This window comes from Monodelphis domestica, chromosome 1, assembly GCF_027887165.1.
Source record: "Monodelphis domestica isolate mMonDom1 chromosome 1, mMonDom1.pri, whole genome shotgun sequence".
NCBI lineage: Eukaryota > Metazoa > Chordata > Mammalia > Didelphimorphia > Didelphidae > Monodelphis > Monodelphis domestica.
In genome coordinates this window covers 152,360,809-152,379,861 of record NC_077227.1, presented here as the reverse complement: position 1 = coordinate 152,379,861, position 19,053 = coordinate 152,360,809, and the positions used below count along the sequence as shown (strand labels likewise).

At 37.9% G+C, this 19,053-nt stretch overlaps 1 protein-coding gene across 15 annotated transcripts in view; it reads right to left on the bottom strand.

The window, feature by feature from the left end:
• The window catches only part of TLN2 (talin 2), a 596,702-nt gene that overhangs the window by 104,052 nt on the left and 473,597 nt on the right, over positions 1-19,053 (bottom strand). For all 15 annotated transcript variants that reach the window (XM_056808077.1, XM_056808019.1, XM_056808054.1 and 12 more), the window contains 2 exons: positions 10,308-10,409; positions 6,802-6,972 (listed from right to left, as the gene is read on the bottom strand). In XM_056808077.1, coding sequence (XP_056664055.1) covers positions 6,802-6,972; positions 10,308-10,409 — 273 coding nt within the window. The remainder of the gene's footprint in view (positions 1-6,801; positions 6,973-10,307; positions 10,410-19,053) is intronic.

Below are 19,053 nucleotides of genomic sequence, written 5' to 3'. Positions count from 1 at the left end.
ATTCTACAGCAACTGAGCCCCCACCACTTCACCTTGGGTCCTTCAGACACACTCAGAGACCTGCAGAACTTCTGAGTTAGAAGGAGATTTAATGGCTCTATTTAATGGCACAGTCTGACCCTGTGCATGAAAAAAGAATTCCAGCTACAACCTAGCTGACAAGCGAACCTCCAGTCTCTGCTTAGAGACCTCCAGGAAACTCACAATGAGCTGGCACAGCTCATTCAGCTATTAGATGGCTCTAAAGGTTACAGAGGTTTTCTCTGTGATTTCTACAAGCTGATTCTAGGTTTCCAAGAGTATGCAGAGTGCCTCTTCCACAGGGCAGCCAATCAATCAATGAGTAAATATTTATTAAATGCCTCCCAGGTACAGGGCTAAATTCTAGGGAAACCAAAAAAACAAACAAACAAACAAAAAAAAAACCCAACCAAAAGGCAAAAGATAGTCTCTGCCCTCAAGAGTTTACAATCGAATGGAGGAGACAACATGCAAAGAAATAGATACAAAGTAAGTGATATACAGGATAAAATAGGAAAGAATGAAGAGAAGGAAGACACAGGAATCAAGAGGGGGAGAGTTTAGTTGGAACTTAAAGGAAGTCAGGGAGGTCAGTTGGCAGAATGGAGGAGGGATGGCATTTCAGTCATCAAGGACAGTCAGAAAGAATGTACACAAAGGAGATCATTCAGCCAAACAAAAAGTGTGATTTAAAAGCCAAAATGAAACCACCATTGCCCTCAAGGAGGCTACATACTATCCAGGGAGAAATTAGATACAGGAATAAATACAAGGCACTTTTTTTCCAGGGTTAAGACAGTTGAGGTATCCAGAAATACTGTAAAGCCTGAACAGAGTTCTGAGGGAAATGAGCATTTTAAGAGGCTGAAGCCAGGTGGGAAAGCACTCTAAGTATGGCGGGATGGTGGGTGCAAAGTCACGGAGATATGAAATGGAGTGTCTTGTATGAGGAGGTACAGTTTTATAAATTTAAAAAGCAGCCTTCCTCTGCCTTCATCCAACTAACTGATTTTTTTTAAGGCTAAAGAACAGAGGAATAAACACATATCCTTGGGGTCTACACCTGGGGACCTTTCCCCTAGGTAACACACACAATAATGCCTATTCTTTGGATATGGCCATTTCGCCAGTTTTCGATGTCTCAGCTGTATCATGGTAAGGACCTCAACTCTCCCATAAGAATAGTATGTCATAGTATCAAATGTCATCGTAAGATCTAGGTAAACTTTATCTACGGTATCCATTGGATCTATAAGTTGTCAGTCTGTTAAAAAAGGGGAAATAAGGTCAGTCTGATATCATCTGTTTTTGATGAAGTCATATTGGCCTTTATATTCTTATACATTCATTTCTAAATGCTTACTTTCTTTTTAAATAATATATTTAAAATTTAGCTAGAAATCAAAGTCAGGCTCTCTGGCTGATAGTTTTTAGAATTTATTTTTGCCTTTTTTGTTTCAAAGATATTTTATTTCCCCAATTATATGTATTAGCAATTTTCCACATATGTTTTCCAAAACTACAAAGTCCAAATGGCCTCCTTCCTTTCCTTCCCTCTCCCCACTTGGAGATGCTAAGCAACTGGATCTGGGCCATACATGCATTATCATCTTTTGCCTTTTTTTTTTAAACAGGGCATTTTTCTTATCATTAATCCCAACACCCCCTCCCCTTCTCCCAAGTCTTACAGATATCACTGCCAAAGGTCATCTGCTAGTTGTTTTAGGAACCTAGGATGTAGTTCATTTGGTCCGGGGGTTTAGAATCCACCACAGGCAGCTTCTTTACTTATCTTGGTGATCAACTCCCTTTTGAGCTATTTTTGTTCTTTATTTTCAAGTCCAAAGATAATTCCTTTTTGAAGAGAAAACTAAAGCAAAATAAAGTCTGGGTAGCTCTCGCTTGCTGGTCATCAGATGTCACTGTCCCTTTGATTCTACGCTGTGGGAGAGTGGCCTCATCCCTTCTTTGATCCTCCTCTTTCCCCCCAAATGTCTTAAAAACAGAACAACAAAACCCTTGCTTTGGTTACCTTTGACTTTTTTGCCAACCTCAGCTCAGGCTGAGCTTTCATATTCCAGATAATGATCTCACAGGACTGTGCGTGCCATGGTTTTATGTTCATCTTTAGCTGCCTGCCTTTGTTTCCCTTTTCTATATGTCTTAAAAACTGAGGATGGTTTTCAAATTCTTTGTGTATCTGCATTAGTCTTTTTAGATAACTCTCTAGAATTACTTTTCTGGGGCTTCAGAAGTTCATTTTGTTTTAAACCCTTACCTTCTGTCCAGTTATCAGTTCCAAGGAAGAAGAGTAGTATAGGCTAGACAAATATAAGTTTTCTTTCATTCATTTTTATTTTAAACCTTTACCTTCTGTATTAGAATCAATATTGTGTAATGATTCTAAGGGAGAAGAGTAATAAGGGCTAAGCAATGGGGGTTAAGTGACTTACCCAGGGTCACACAACTAGGAAGCTTCTGCTGCCAAATTTGAACCCAGGGCCTCTTACCTCTAGGTTTGGCTCTCAATCCACTGAACCACCAGCTGCCCCTCAGAATTTCATTCTTAAAAGATTCTTATCCCTCATAAGCTGTCTTCCTTTAGAATATTATACCCAGTGCTAACTTCCCCTATAGAATTTTAAGAGGCCATGAGACTAAAGTCCTACTTGCCTAGTTTAACCTTAATTCACATTCAGTAGAGCATCATCCCTGAAAATGTTTTCTTTATATCATGTCTGCTCAGGTTTTTAGAATGGTACCCTGCCCCCTAGTGTTTAAACCCCAACTCTTTAGTCTGGCCTTCAATGTCCTTCATTGATTCTCTATATTTGATATTAATAATAATAGTAATAATAGCTAACATATCTATATAGATCTATATATAGTGATTACTATGTGGCAGGTACAGTGCTAAGTGCTTTACAATTACTATCTCATTTGATCCTCACAACAGCCCTTGGAGGTGCTATTTTATCCCCATTTCACAGATGAGGAAACTGATGAAGTCAGAAACATGGGTACACAGCTAGTATTTGATGCCAGATTAGAACCCAGGTCTTCCTGAATTGGATCTAACACAGTCTATTGTGCCACCAGCTGCTGAAAAATTCACCTTTTACTACATCTTTTATTTCACATCATGGCTATTCTGTTGCAGGGAAGCTTTCCATTTACTGCATGAGTTCTTCATTTCCATCTCAGTGCCTCCACGTATGACACCCCATTTGTGTTACTTATTGAAGCAATGTGTGTGTGTGTGTGTGTGTGTGTGTGTGTGTTTGAGAGGCGAGACAGAGACAGAGAAAGAGAGAGAGAGAGAGAGGAGAGAGATAGAATGAGAGAGAGAGGGAAGGAGGGAAAAAGAGGAGAGAGAAATATAGGAAGAGAGAGAGGTAGGGGGAGAGAGAGAGAGGGGTAAAGAGAGAGAGAAAATGAGAGAGAGACAGAGAGGAGAGAGAAAAGAGAGATAGAATGAGAGAGAGGGAAAGAGGGAAAAAGAGAGAAATATAGGAAGAGAGAGAGAGAGAGAAAAATGAGAGAGATAGAATGAGAGAGAAGGAAAGAGGGAAAAAGAGAGAAATATAGGAAGAGAGAGAAAATGAGAGAGAGAGAGGAGAGAGAAGAGAGAGATAGAATGAGAGAGGGAAGGAGGGAAAGAGGAGGGAGAGAGAGAATATGAATGAAAGTTGCCTGGAGTCAGGAAGATTCAAGTCCAAATCTGGACTCAGACACTGTATTCAGTCACTTAACTTATTTCCTCATCTAAAAGAGCATCTGTTCCCGGGGCTGTTTTAGGCTCAAATGAGATAATATTTATGAAGTCCTTTGCAAGCATTATTCGATTTTATGGGTGCTAAATCAACGTAGATTAGCTTACTAAGAGAGAATGTATGAAGAGAATAAAAATCTAAATTCAAGAGTTTCACTGCCAGAAGGCTACCTTGGTCCCTTGGTGGGACACAGGAGCTCTAACCAGTGGAGCACGTCCTGTGGCAGGTGAAATGAAGCTCCGCGGGCTCAGAGTACGGGGTCAGTGACAGATACAACTTATCTTGGCCAAGTGGCAACGTGGCTGCGTTTTTTGAACAAAGCAACGTATGAAACTGTCTGTCACGGAGAGGCAGGTGGCCTGCGACTGGGTGAGGGAGGACACAGGGAAGTCACAGACCCCTAATGAGACCTCATCCTCTGAAGGTCTACAGGAAAACATGTCATACGATCCTCGATGGTCTGAGACCAGGCAGGAACATGTAAAAAGGTCAACAACCCAAAAGCTAAGGAACAACTAAAAAACACGATAGGATACAACACATAATGGGATTAAATCCCCAAAAAGTAGTATAGAAAAAGTGCTCTGATTTCAGCCGAGCAGACCAATCGCCATGGTCATGGGGGTGGGGGTGGGGGGTGCAAGAACAGCTTCATAGGTAAGAAGAAACGCTTAAGCTGGACTTTATGAAGTTTTGACTTGGCAGAGAAAAGGAGGCTATTCTAGATGGGTTAGAAAGCTGCAAACAAAGGCATGGAAAGACATACAATTGGTGAGAGGAGAAGAGGCTGAGAATACTAAATAAGCCTTAAGGTGTGGGATATTTTAGGGGCAGCTAGGTAGCTCAGTGGATGGAGAGGCAGGGCCAGAAATGAGAGATCCTGGGTTCAAATCTATCCTCAGATACATCCTAGCTATGGGACTCTAGGCAAGTCACTTAAGCTGTTTCCCATCCCTTACCACTCATGCTCTTCTGCCTTAGACTATGAGCTCCACGAGAATATGTGTGTTAACTAGCTTTGTTCTCTCTCTCAGTAACTAGCACAATCTTCTCAATCATGTCCAACTCTTTGTGACCCCATTTGGGGTTTTCTTGCCAGAGATCCTGGAGTGGTTTGCCATTTCCTTCTCTAGCCCATTTTGTAGATGAGGAAACTGAGGCCAACAAGGTGAAGTGACTTGCCCAGGGACACACAGCTGGTAAGTGTCTGAGGCTAGATTTGAACTCAGGAAGAGCTGGAGTCTTCCTGACTCCAGGTCAAGCATTTTATCCACTGTGCTACCCAGCTGCCCAACTGCCCACGGTAAATGCTTACTATATATATAAACCTAATGAAAAAATAAATTTGTCTGAAGAAATCTGTCATCACTGGCCACTGAGTAGATGGGGACAATTTCTAGGATTCAAGCCCCGAAGAACTGAAGGTACTTGCTTATTCCTTAGTGAAGCCTTTTTAACACCAATGTTACCTCTTAAAGAAAATGATGTGCCACTGTCCTTGACCACTGAATAGAACAACAAAATACTATCAGCTGAAGAAATATTGAAGTAGATCACTGGACCTGGAATAATAAAGACTTGAGTTCAAATCTAACATGAGATACTAGCTATGTGACTCTGGACAAATCACTCGGTCTGCCTCCTGAATGGTAAAATGGAGATAATAATAACACTTACTTCTTAGGGTTATTGTGATGATCAAATGAGATAATATTTGAAAATACTTTGCAAATGTTAAAATGGCACATAAATGTTCTCTTTTACTTTGGACATCTAAGTGGAATCAGGACAGTAACTTAAATTTTAAAAAGTCTAAAACGAAGGGCAATTATTTTTTTGAGAAAAAAGGTCCCCAGTTTTAGTCATTTGTATTCATACAAATGCATTAGATTATTTTTCCCTTGTAAGCATCTACTATATTATTTTCAACTCCTGGTCTCTGGCATTTTTGAAGAAATTAAGGAGGTAGTAAAGACATAAAATAAGAAAAATATCAAAATGCATAAACGACCAAGTGTTCATCTGTCTGTCTGTCTGTCTGTCTCACACACACTCGTACACACACACACAGTATCCCAAAGGTCTTAGTGCAGTTTGAAGCCATTAAAGCTGCCCTAGACTTTCAGGAGACCCTTTCTATATAAATTTCACAGAGAAAATATGTATGTGTTAGTCGTTCAGTGGAGTTTGGCGATTAAGCATCAAAACCAACTTTTTACATTCTATTTCCTGTCAAATGAAATGTTTACATCAGGATGCCCTGAAATCCAATGTAATCTGTCATCACTAGCCACTGAGTAGATGGGGACAATTTCTAGTATTCAAGCCCCGAAGAACTGAAGGTACTTGCTTATTCCTTAGTGAAGCCTTTTCAACACCAATGTTACCCCTTAAAGAAAATGATGTGCCACTGTCCTTGACCACTGAATAGAACAACAAAATACTATCAGCTGAAGAAATATTCCATTTGCAAATGGGCCAGAGCACTTCCCATGCTTCCCCCCAAGATAACAAAAGCTGTCATCCCTAAGATAACAAAAAGCCAATAGCATCAGTGACCCTACAGCAGACTTAGCTTTTATATCGCAGTGAATGTCTAAATTCAGAGATGCATCTATAGATGTGTCCCTTGCTTGAAAATAATGGAAGGAGGCTCCCCGAATTCTAAACAGATGCCTGGAGATAGTGTTTTTATTCCTGTAATAATCACACACATCCCAAAGGAGGCCTGCCTGCTGATATACTGCTATATCGTGAAAAAGAAGCCAACACAAAAGCTTTTCATCACATAGTTTTTTCACTCTTTCCCTGCGGAATATTAAGAGTGCCAATACTACAGACATCTCTTCTCATATAGTTCATCATGCAAATAAACAGAAAAAAAAAAGATTTATTGATTTGGAAAACCAAAATTTCCAGGCAATATTTAACACAGCAGGAACAAGTGCCTATTTCAAAATGGCCCCACTGTGAGGTCCTAATGGATGAAGAATCCTTTGGACTATACCTTGGGGTTGCCTCCACCTTCCTTGGCAGCATATAACATTTGTAGAGCAGATTCTGCCAATGTCTTGGTCTGGTCCAGGACCGTCATTTGCTGTTGATGGTCCAGAATCTTAGATGCGACACCAACTGCAGCTAAGATCAAGGGTTCGAAGTAGCTTGCCAGCTGTGTGACCTTGCAAGGAAAACATCCACAAAAAAGGCATCCAATTTAATATGTCTGAAGCCATAATTATGAGGGAAAGTTAAGACAGAAATCAAAGAAGGGTCAGATGACTTTGCAGGAAGATATGTAACTTGGCTTTTGGAAACCCATCTATCATGATTATCTTAAAGCTTACAAAAGAGGGTTCTGAACTGCCTTGAGGAATTCTACCTCTTCTTTGTGACCATTATAGGAGTGTAGAGAAACGTGGCCCTTGGTATTGAGTTTAAATGTGTCTAATGTTAAAACCAATTGTTTAACAAAAACACTTTGGGGGCTTTTGAAAAAAAAACAATTGTCTCTTCTACTATATAAAGAAAGCTTAATAACTGATAGATGAGATTCCTTAATTTCATGATAGAACCAAAAAGACTACATCATTGGAACTTATTTCAAATGCCATCTGTTTTCTAGCAGAGTCCAGGATACTGCCTTAAAGCTTAATTGAAAGGGGAGAAAAAAAGCAAAAAATCTTTTATCATTATCTTCAAACATTTAGCTTTGGATTTAGCCTAAGCTGATAAAAAGCTATTTGCCAAACTGCAAAGAGACAGTGATTGATTGGGTCTATCCTGAGGCTTCACTTAATGCTTTAAATAAAGGAAGCAAATTGTTATCAGGTCCAAGCTTATAACCTGGAGACTCGAGGAAGAAAGGAAGGGCACTTTATGAGATTCCACAGAGATGAACCCTCTTTGTCTAACCTATGTGGTATGATGAAAATGAACAAAATGGGTTGCCTTTCTTTTTTTTTTAAATAAGAGGAATTTTGGTTTTACCATTCAGGCTACACAAAGATGGGAGGGCATAATGAATGTTTCAGTTTCTTCATGCTCAGATGTTCAAAAAATGGGATTTCCAAATGAAGCCAGTTTTCTAAAACCTTCCTTTTAAAAATGTAAACCTGGCAATAATACGATGGACTGAACTCCAGAAAAATGCTATGAAAATAATTTGCATAAAGCTCCATCCCACATGTAATCATTTTAAATCCTCTTCTCATATTTACAGTTAAATCTCTTCTATAACAAATATGAGTAAGCTGGCAACTTTGGAAAATCATTCAATCAATAAATATTTATTAAGCCCTTATTACATTCCAGGTCCTGTGTTGAGTGCTGGGGATACAAAGAATGACAAAAGACAGTTTCTGCTCTCAAGGACCTCAAGGTCTAATGGAGGAGAAAACAAATAAATGACTATTGTGATTCTAAATAGGCAGACCTTTGATTTTTGCTTGTGAAGTCTTAATGGTGCATTAGTATTAATCTTGCATTTTCAATATACCATGTGAATCTATTACTAGATACGATTGTGAAATGAAATCAGAAACTCATTCAGCTTTTGGGTCACCTCATGGTTCTGTGTTACACTAAAGAAAATGGTAGTTCTTAGACTTTGTGATATAATATGGAAGGAAAGACCTTTTCATCTAGAGAGGTATAGTTCTGCTATATATTGAGAGACAAGGGAGGACTACAAGAAGGTGAATGGGTGGACAGAGGACCCTGTGGCAACGAGTGGGCAGGTGGGAAGAAAGTGAAACCTGTATGTATTTCTGTAAATTTAAAAGTCAGAATGGAATCTCTATTGGCTAGCAGTGACCCAGAGATAATAATTTTGATTTATTTCATGATTATTAAGTTAGGAAAAGGTTTCCTGAGAAGCTTGTCTTGCACATAGCAACAGAAAGACTAGTGTCAGTTTCCAATCTGTTCTACTATGGCAAGGGACATTGTTCTCCTAAAGGTGTCACAATTTTTTTTTTTTGCACAATGGGTGCTGAAGCTGTGAGTTTATTTCCTATATTGATCAGAGAGAGATTCACATAAGATGTTCTGGGAATTTGAAAATTACAAGCACTCTATATGAAATGTCATTTTAAAAGTGTATTTCATTCATTTAATTGAAGGATTTCTTTTTTAAAAATTAAATTGAAGCCTATGGATTATCTTCTCAGAATGTTATTAAATACATAGAATAAAATGTAGAATTACAAAAGAAATCAATTATTATGAAATAAAGTTATAAAAATATTTTTTAAAACCAAGTTCAAAGACCATAGATTAAAAACCTTCCAAGTTTTTGAGAATGGTTTAAGAGAATATTGTATAATGAGAAATAAATCTAGTAATAGTAAAGGAAACTAATTATTTTGGTCTTAGATTTTAAACTACCACACTTCAGATTCAAAACTGTTACATATTTTTCTTTTCTTTTTAAAATTGTTGGCCTTTTGTCTCCTCTTTAGACAGTGAACTCCTTGAGAGCAGAGAGATTTTTTTTTGCTCTCTTTGTATCCTCAAAGATAAGCACAATGCCTGCTGCCACTGATATGCTAGCTGACTCACTGACTGATTAAATGAAATAATGAATATTGCTCTTTAATTTCCATTATCTTATTGCTAAAAATCACCTGAATAAAAGTCTTCAAAATATAGGAAAATAGGGCAAGAAAACAACTGGGAAAGAGGTAATTGGGCAAATGTGTGAATAAATGCAAACAGCAATTTTTAGGGAATTTGTTGCTCTCAAGAAAAACTGACACATGTATAAATGGAGATTTTGAACCTTTGATTTCATTCGTTAGTATTTCCCCAAATTCCCTATAATCTCTCCTGCATCTCCACGTTGGCAGGATAATGTTATTGGTATTTAACTGGTGGTAACTCCTTCCACGTCCTCTCTTTTGGGTATGATACAACAGTCAGCAATGATGGTGGTGAATGGGGATTTTAAAAATGGCTAACCAGCCATGGGCACATGGTTTTTATTTTGTATCCTCTTTATTCCTTGATTTCCAATGACCATTTATTAAACCTCATAAAATATACTATTTTTATTATTTGAGATATAATTTTAAATTTTACATACAAAATCAGATTTTGAATCTATATCTTCTGAATGAAAATCTAATATACTTTCCACTATTTCACACTCCCTGAGTATATCAAGAGGAAAAAGATGGACTCTGTCGGAAAACTTTGTCATTCATCAGTAAATGCTTTAAGGTTATTTTGGCATTAAAAAAAGGCATTGGGGCAACTGGTTATCACAGTCCTGAAACAATTTCATTTCTTGAATGCATGCTAGGAAAAGAGTGAGTGATATTCTCTGTAGCTTCATGTAGTGTTGGAAGCAGTCATTCAACGTGCCTGACAAAATGACAGGAGAGATTTGGGGGAGCATAATAAATTAAAATACTTCTCCCTCTCTAAGCATATATGGATGGACATGTGCTTGTGCATGCAAGCACACAGATACACCGATACATGCTTGAAAAAAATCACATCAGACCAGAATACCTTGTGTCCCAGCTGGGCTGCTTCTCCTCGAGCTGCTGTAGCAATGGGATCGATAAGGTGACCGATTTCCTGGACCACTGATGTCAACTGTTCCTGCAAAGCCTGATAAGGAAAGACACTGTCAGGTTTACCCTCAATAATTTACTCACAGAGCTGCCCTGATTCCAATAAGACAGGCATGCATAGAGACAAAGTCTCACAACTGGGTGCAGGATGAAGCGGATAATAACTCAGGTGCTCCTCATGGAAAAGATTCCCCCTGATTCGCCTTTGTAGCAAGGGTTCACACATTGCCCTGTGGATAGCAGACTGGCGACGCCTCTTTTAATATAAAACCAGAGATGGGCTCAGAAAATCTCTCTTGCCACTACTTGATAGCTCCAAGTTGCCTCCTGTATGTTTCCAGCCTTAGCTGGTGAGGTGTGACAAGTAATGTCTTCAGTTTTGTTTGACTATCCTTAGAAAACCACTGAAACTATTGAGCAAGACACAAAGGAACCCAGTAAAGATAGCCAACAGGTATTAAAAAAAAGTTTATGGTGGGCACTGAAGTTACCACTCAGCTATCTTGGAACTAATTCACTAAATATCAAAGATACTTAAAAAAGAGAGCGAACACCTCTGCCCAGCAAGGTGCTCTCAGGGGAGGCTTGATAAATTCTCTTAGATAAGGAGATTATAATCACTAAAATTATCAAAATGTAATTCTTACTAGTTTATTTTTCTTTAATCTCAGTCCTAAAGATTTAAACTGGATTCTGGAAAAGTGCCAAAGTTAGAAGAAGATTTTGGAACCTTTTCTTGCAACGCCAGAGAATCCATAAAATCAAAGAATGTGTTATTGATGATTATCTAAAAAGAAGTATTGGATTACTAGGCAGGAATTTTCATTTAAAATGCATGTCTCAGAAATCTGAAAGACTGTGTGCACTGCTTGCTTCCTTGCACACATGTGCATGACACCAGATGATTCAAGGCAAAAATACATGGTCACAATGCACCACTCATCAGAAATCAGACTGGCCTTCATGGCTGGCAATTTTGCCAGATCACTGTTGTATATGAGCCTTATGTTTAGGAGATCTTTGCTCATGAAATATAATGAGAAAAATGGCCTATCGAACAACCACAAAAAAATCTTGGGAAAGAAAAAATGGCTTCCAGGAGGCTTCTGCTAATTGCTTGTCATCACAATGACAAGTATATCCACAATGTGACTAGCCAAGAACAGCAAAACATTCCAGATACACTGAGTTGCTACAGATGGGTTATGAAATGGAGTGGGGCACAACAGTGGAGAACATGCATTGGGAAAGGAAAGAATTTTTTTTTCTGGGCAAAAAACAAAACCAAACCAAACCTCAAACCCAACTTGTTAAAGATTTTTATGACATTTATTTAGAAAGCCAATGAAGGCATTTTAAATATTATAGAGAAACTTCTTTTGGGGCTGGCAATCCCCAAACGGAATGGAGAACCAGGGACCATCTTTTTTTTTTTATCTTTGTGTCCCAAGCACCTACCACAGTGCCTGACACAAGCTTATTGATTGGTTGATTGATTGATTGATTGAGCTAGGTTGGAAAGAGAACAAGTTTAAGCTGAAAAGCCCAGATTTGGTTTATGTTCTCATTGAGGCCTTTCCTGATCCCTATGGCTGCTGGTGCCTTCTTCCATCCTAAAATTTAACCACCAGGTATATATTTGCAGTTATTATACTCTATATTTTTATGTACTTCTTGTTTCCCCCATTAGAAGGTAAGTTGTTTGAGAGTAAGGCTTGCTTCATTCCTAGTACTTGGGTCTACCATACTCCCTGTCATAGAATAGGCACTTAATACTTGGTTGATTGGTTGATTTTTTAGTGATACAGGATGAGAGCTTGAGATGGATGGGAAGACTAATTGCCAGGGCAGGGATTCAAGACTAGGAAGTCCATATTATATGAGGAAGCCAAAATACAGGAAATAATCATTTGTTTGCTTTAGTTTGATTCCTCAAAGCTCCTATCTTTATAATTGCTTTTTCTTGCATTCTTGGTCCTTTTCTTGCATGCCAGAATTCTAGACATAAGACTCTGCACTAAAATGTTTTCTTATTCATTCATTCAACTTCCCCTGTTATGCCATGGGGTCATCCATTATTTCCTCCTCCCAAAATGCCTTCACAGGCTTCTTGGATGTGAACATTTGACTGGGTCCATTGTAAATTTATGCCAGCTAATCTTAATTGGTCTTTCACTACAACAAGGCAATATGTTTATTTCTCTGTAATGGATTTCCTGTAACTCTCATCACAGCAGCAATAACAAACTTTTTCTCCTTTTAAACTAATCATACCATTCTTGACCTTCCCTTCTCTACCCTCTTCCTGAATTCTTTCTGAAGAGTTCCTCAATGCATACTTGAATGAAGTTATTCTTGAGAATTCCCTCTTCTCCCTTCCTCTTCATCTCACATCCCATCAACACCTTCCCTAACAATCTCCTCCTTTACTTCAGCCTCTGATGATGCCACCCTTCTGCTTGCTATCCCTTCTACATGTTCCCATGACCCTATTTCCTCCCATCTACTCTAGCACAATATTCATTATCACCAATACTCTATGCTATATTTTATCTTTCCTTTTCTACTGACTCCTTGTTGTCCATAAACAAGCCCAACTTTCTTTAAAAACAAACAAGTTCAATCACATAATTTAGAAAAACTTGTGTGAAAATTTATTACATGTAATTAGTAAAAAAATGTAATTAAAAAACCCTTACTTGATTGTCTATAAACATCCCTAAATTTCTTAAAAAACAAACTACAATCTTACTCAATCCTACCATGCTCACCAGCTATCTCTCTTTCTTTTTTCAGCTAACCCCCTGGACTAATCTTTCTATGAATGGTACCTCTATTTCTCCCCTCAATCTATTCTAAAAATTCTTTAATCTGCACCCAATTTTTACTGAACCGAATTAACTAATGACCACCTACTTAACAAGGTGGCTTTCCATTCTCTCTTCATTCTCTTCCTACCAGTCTGATCATTCTCCCTCAGGCTATTTTACTAGATCTTCATCCATGCAAGCACAGATAGCGTGGCAGTCCTTCCCAAAGCTCTGCCCTGAGCCCTTTTCTCCTTTTTCTCTATATTTTGTTACTTAGTAATCGAATCCATTTCCATGGGTGTAAAGAACATAGAAATGGAGAGGCTTTTCAGGTCTAGTCTTTTTCCTGAGCTCTAGTCCTACAGCACTAACTCCTTGCTGAACATTTTGAATTGTAACATTTCTATCAAACTCCCAAATTTTCCCATCTTCTAAACATCTCCTCATGGGCAAGGGGTTCTCCTGTCCTGAGAGTCGCTCAAAAGTCAAAGCAGCACCACCCTCAGCTCATCACTCTTTCTCATCCATCATATCCAAATTTTATAATTTCTTTATCAAATCTCTGGCAAAAACATCTCATTCTCTCCATGCACACAGCCATTTTCTAGTTCAGGTCCTCATCATCTCTCCCCTAAGCTATTACTAATTGGTGTTCTAACTGGTCTCACTGCATGAGTATATCCCTTCTCCGATCCATTCTCCATTCAACCATCAAAGCACATTTCCTAATGTATAGATCTAACCATGTCACCCTCCTGTGCTATAAACTCCAGCGGCACCTTATCCATATCCCAGGGATCCTTCTGGGATAAAATAGAAAATCTTTTGGCTTTTAAAGCTCTTCATCACCTTGCTATCTCTCCGATCTTCTTACATTACTTCTCACCACACATACTCTGTGATCCAGCCTTCCTCGCCTGCCTGCCTGCCTTTTATGCACATGACGTTTTCTGTCTTCTGGAAGGCTCTCTCTTCCAAACCTCCAAACTTTAGAATGCCTGCCTTCCTCTAATGGCTAGTGCTCACATAACTCTTTAAGGTTGGCAAAACAACTGACACAGATTCATTTCATTTGATCTTCAGAATAGTTCCAAGAGGCAGGTAGTATTATTACCCTCATTTTATAGATGAGGAAATTGAGACACAGAAAGAGTAAATGAATTTCCTAGGATGATATAGCTCATCAGGAGCGCCTGGAGCAGGATTTGAACTCAGGCTTCCCTGAGCCAAGGCTCACAATCTATCCACTAAAAGGGATAGCTATCTTTACATTCAGGCCAAGCACCATCTCTTGCATCTGCTCTTTTTTTGTGCTGCCTTCTATTGTCTCCTTATTTATCCTTTATATATATATATATATACACATTCTGATTTATATATACTATCTTCCCCATTAGAATGCAAGCTCCTTGAGGGCAAAAAAAATCTCTTTTCCTTTTTTCTTTATATCCCTTGGCTATATAGCACAATGCTTGGCACATCATAAATACTTAATAAATGCTTGTTTTTTTTTTTTCTAAAAAATGTGGGTAATGTATTATAACACAAAACAACATTACATATATTCATACAAGCATTCATAAATACATTTACTACCATGGATTTGGAGAAGAATTCTTCAATCAAGGTGAGATGAGAAGAGAAGGAAAATCTGAAGATTGGGTAAGTCTATTACATGCAACAGTAACGCAACACTAACAACAATAACCCTGACATAACACTAGAATAAGAACATACCACAAGAACATAAATAAGCATGGTTAGGCTACATTGATTCACCAGTTGAATGAATGAAACAATGTATAGCTAGGGTACTAACAACGTTATAATTAGCTATAAATTAGTTAGTTACTAACAAAAATAGTTACTTAGTATAGGAATATAGGTAGATAGGAGATTTAGGAGATAGGAATAAAGACAGAGATTTAGATAAGATTAGAATTTAAGATAAATAATGTAAGTTAATATACTGCATTACACTACAAAATGCATTACAACATACATAACAACATACATTCCATAGCACAAAAGACATATAACACCACATATCACACAAAATTGTAAATACCTATGTAAATATATGTAAATACTGTGTATAATAGGATTGTAAAATTAATTGTATTATAGTGTCTGTATCTGTATGTGCAACATATATGTAACATGTACACAAACAGTACATGCCTACTTGTGACATGTATGTATATATGCATGTGTGGTGTGTATATTTACATGTGTGTAAATTTTATGTAAACAGATCACTTGTGTTTAATTTTATCTATTGGTAAATGTAGTTTGCATAATTGAGTTTGATGTTTTGGTTTAATTTTTTTGTAAAACTTATGCAATGTTGTGTTTATTGTAATTTTTCAAAAATTTTCTCTAAGTTTGCTGTTTATGCATTACAATAGTAGTAGAATGTTCTGTATTAGTTGATCAGAGTAGTACTGATGAGTTTAATGTTTGCATGAAAGTTGTGTTTATCTTTTGCTTTTGATGTTATTTGCTTGTTATGCTTTTGCATATGTTTGATCGGTGTTTGAAATTTGTAATTCTTTATTATTTAATTCTTTTTTCCCTTTCCTTGATTAAATCCTCAGAATAGGATGATTTTAGTAAGAGAGTTGAGTGTAGATTGTTTGTTATTTTGGGTAGGTATTTTCATTTAATATATAAGTAAGTTGGTGCACAAATGTCAAAATAGTGTTTTCAACACAATTTCGACTTTGTGCAAAGGGAGGACTGTAGCAAGGGAAGTTGCAAAGAAGTTGCAAAGATTGATTGACAGCCCTCAAGTCAAGGATTCTACAAGAGCTGGCTGGGTCAAGATTCTAAAGGGTTTGGAACAGTTTTCAACCATCTGTCTGGAGCTGGATCTACATGCTGAAGTTGTGACTCTGAGATTCTCCCTGGAAAAACATCTTTCAAGCTGCCTGCCTTAGATTAACATCAAGAAAAGGTTGAGAGGAAGTTTCCCATTCATTCTGGTGGACAGAGTGATTTTGGAAGAGAATTTCTCCCTTTCCTGGATCTTCTAAGGACTTAACAACTGGATATCTGCCGTCTGACCCACCAAGGACTCTGTGAGAATCTGGGCTCCCTGTTTGGACTTATCCTTAGTAAACTTTAGTTTAGTTTAGTTTCGACAGGTTAAGCTTAGTATAGGAACTTACTGAGTGGGTGATAGTCTGATGGTCAAATGCTTGTTTTTTTAATGATGTTGGGTCCCATAACTCTGACAATCCACTATCAATTTCAGGAATTAAGAACATACTGGACAGAGGCAGTTAGACAGCTCATTGGATAGAGAGGCAGGCCTGGAGAAGGGTTCAAATCTGGCCTCAGATACTTCCTAGCAACATGACCCTGGGGAAGTTACTTAACCCCAACTGCCTAGCCCTCACCACTCTTCTGCCTTGGAACTGATCCTCAGAATTGATTCTAAAGCAGAAATTCTTAGACCTTCCGTCTCTAGGTCTGACTTTCAATCCACTGAGCTACCCAGCGGCACCCTAAGGGTTGTTTTTTTTTTTAATCTATCGAACAACATATTCTTCTCTTCTTTTTTCTCTTCCATAAATAGCAATGACAGATAAAGACTCTGAGAGTAGAGTTATAAGATAAGCCTATTTCACAGTACAGAAACAGTAAAGTAGGCGGCACCAGCTTTCAGGCTCTCAGAGGGCTGCTTGAATGGTGGAGTAGGAATGTACCACTCTTTCCACTAGTTTCTGGGAATGGATGCAGAGATCGTGGCAAGAGATCTCAGAGAGCTTCTCTGCAAATGACAGAAACTTGGTAGAGATGGCTTAACAGATTTGGATGAGAGAGAGTCAGAATGTAAAAAACCTACTAGACAGGCTAATGGGGATGAATCTAATCCCATGAAAATTAATTAGTATATCTTATGCTTGGGTTCAGAAAGTCACTTCTTCAAGTATAAGGAGGAATGTTTACACACTTTGTCTGAGAAAGACCTAAAGGTTTTAGAGGATTACAAGTTCAATATGAGTCCAAAGTGAGAGGTGGCAGGACAATATTGCAATAACCCAAAACTCTAACAAAAAACTTGGGCTGGCATAGGAAGCACAGCTTGTTAGTCAGTCCAGCTGTCTTCTTTCCTGAGACAGCACCTCTTCATTATTATGTTTGATGTTGGGTGCCCACTGAGGAAAGACACTTGTAAATAAGAGTTTCTAGAGGAAAAAAGCAGAATGTTGAGAGCATTGAATCTATGTACCTGAAGGAATGGATTCCTTCTTGCTTAGTATCTTTAAATGGTCTAAAATAACCACATGTTGGGAATGTTATAGTAGGAATTCATTTTCAATGAGATATTTCATATTTTCTTCTGTATTTTTCATTCTTTTGATTTTGTTTTATTGCTTCTTGATGTCTCATGAAAGCATTAGCTTCTAGTTGCCCAATTCTAATTCTTAAGAGATCATTTTCCTCCATCAGCTTTTGAGCTTCCTTTTTCATTTGGCTTTTATTTCTCTGCCTTATTTTTCCTCTGCCTCTCTTAATTGCTTTTTGAAAACCTCTTTGAGCTCTTCCAGAATCAGTGTCCAATTCATATTTTTCTTTTGGATTTTGTATATGCTACCTTTGCTTTCATTGTCCCTCTCTGTGTCTGTGCCTTGCTCTTTGTCTCCATAAAAATTCTCTATAGTTAGGTGCTTTTTTGTTGTCTGCTAATTTTTCTAACCTTTTTATAGGTAGGCTCTTTTCTCTGGGAGGTCCTCCTGAGCTTTAGTCCTTTTTTAATGCTACCCTTAGTTTTATTTCTGGGTTTCTTGGGATTCCTTTTCAGATATGGATAGGATTAGATGGTAACTGAGATCCTTTCAAATATGGAAGTCTGCCTCCTGCCTCAGCCTTGGCTCTGTCTATAAGTTCAACTCTCTATTAATTTTAATTCCTCCCCTTCCCCCCAAACTGTTACATTTTTATTTAGTGTAAATAAGTTCCTTTATAAACTGCATTCCCAGAACTCATCAAGGAGCCAAGAAATTGGCTAACGAGTAATCTTAGCCCTTATTGGTTGTCACTGTCTCTATAATTAGGGGCAGCTAGGTGTCTCAGGAAAGAGAGCTAGGTCTAGAGATGGGTTATAAGTTCAAATATAGCCTCAGACACTTCCTTGCTGTGTGACCCTAGGCAAGTCACTTAACCCCCATTGCCTAGCCCTTACTGCTCTTCTGCCTTGTAATGAATATACAGAATTAGTTCTAAGGAAAGAAGGCAAGCGAGTTTTTTTTAAGAGCACTTAGAAGAAAGATGGAAAAAACAACAATAGAAAGGGAAATTCCTATTCTATTTAGAAATAAAAAAAAATTTCTACCTTCCAGTTTTAGGAAAAAGAACTCTTTACAATATGATAAAGACTTCATGGTAACAGTAATGGATGGTAACGGTAATTGGTCATAGTAATGGTAATAGTAATAGTAATAGTAATGGTAATGATAATAGTAATAGATGAAAGGTTATATAGCTAATCATCCTAGAATAAAACATTTTATCTCGGTGAAGTCTGCTTGCATTTGAGTTTAATCAGATGATTTGATCAATGCATTTTCTCCCACTTAATGCACACAGATATATTCAAAATCTATGTCCCAAGGTCTGCTCCAATGATCTTCTAAATTGAATTTAGAAACCCTGGGTTAACAACACACTCCATCATTTCTTCAATTTCTAGTTTCTTGACTGTTTTCCATTTTCACAATCTGTACCTACCACTGGTAGGTACCATCTTCTCAACTTACTAAAAGGGAAACCGTGGCCACCTTTTAATTTCAAGTTTCAAGTATTAATGTCCCTTTTCTTTCCTCTGTGATCCATTTTATATTCCATATCCCACTTACCTTACTT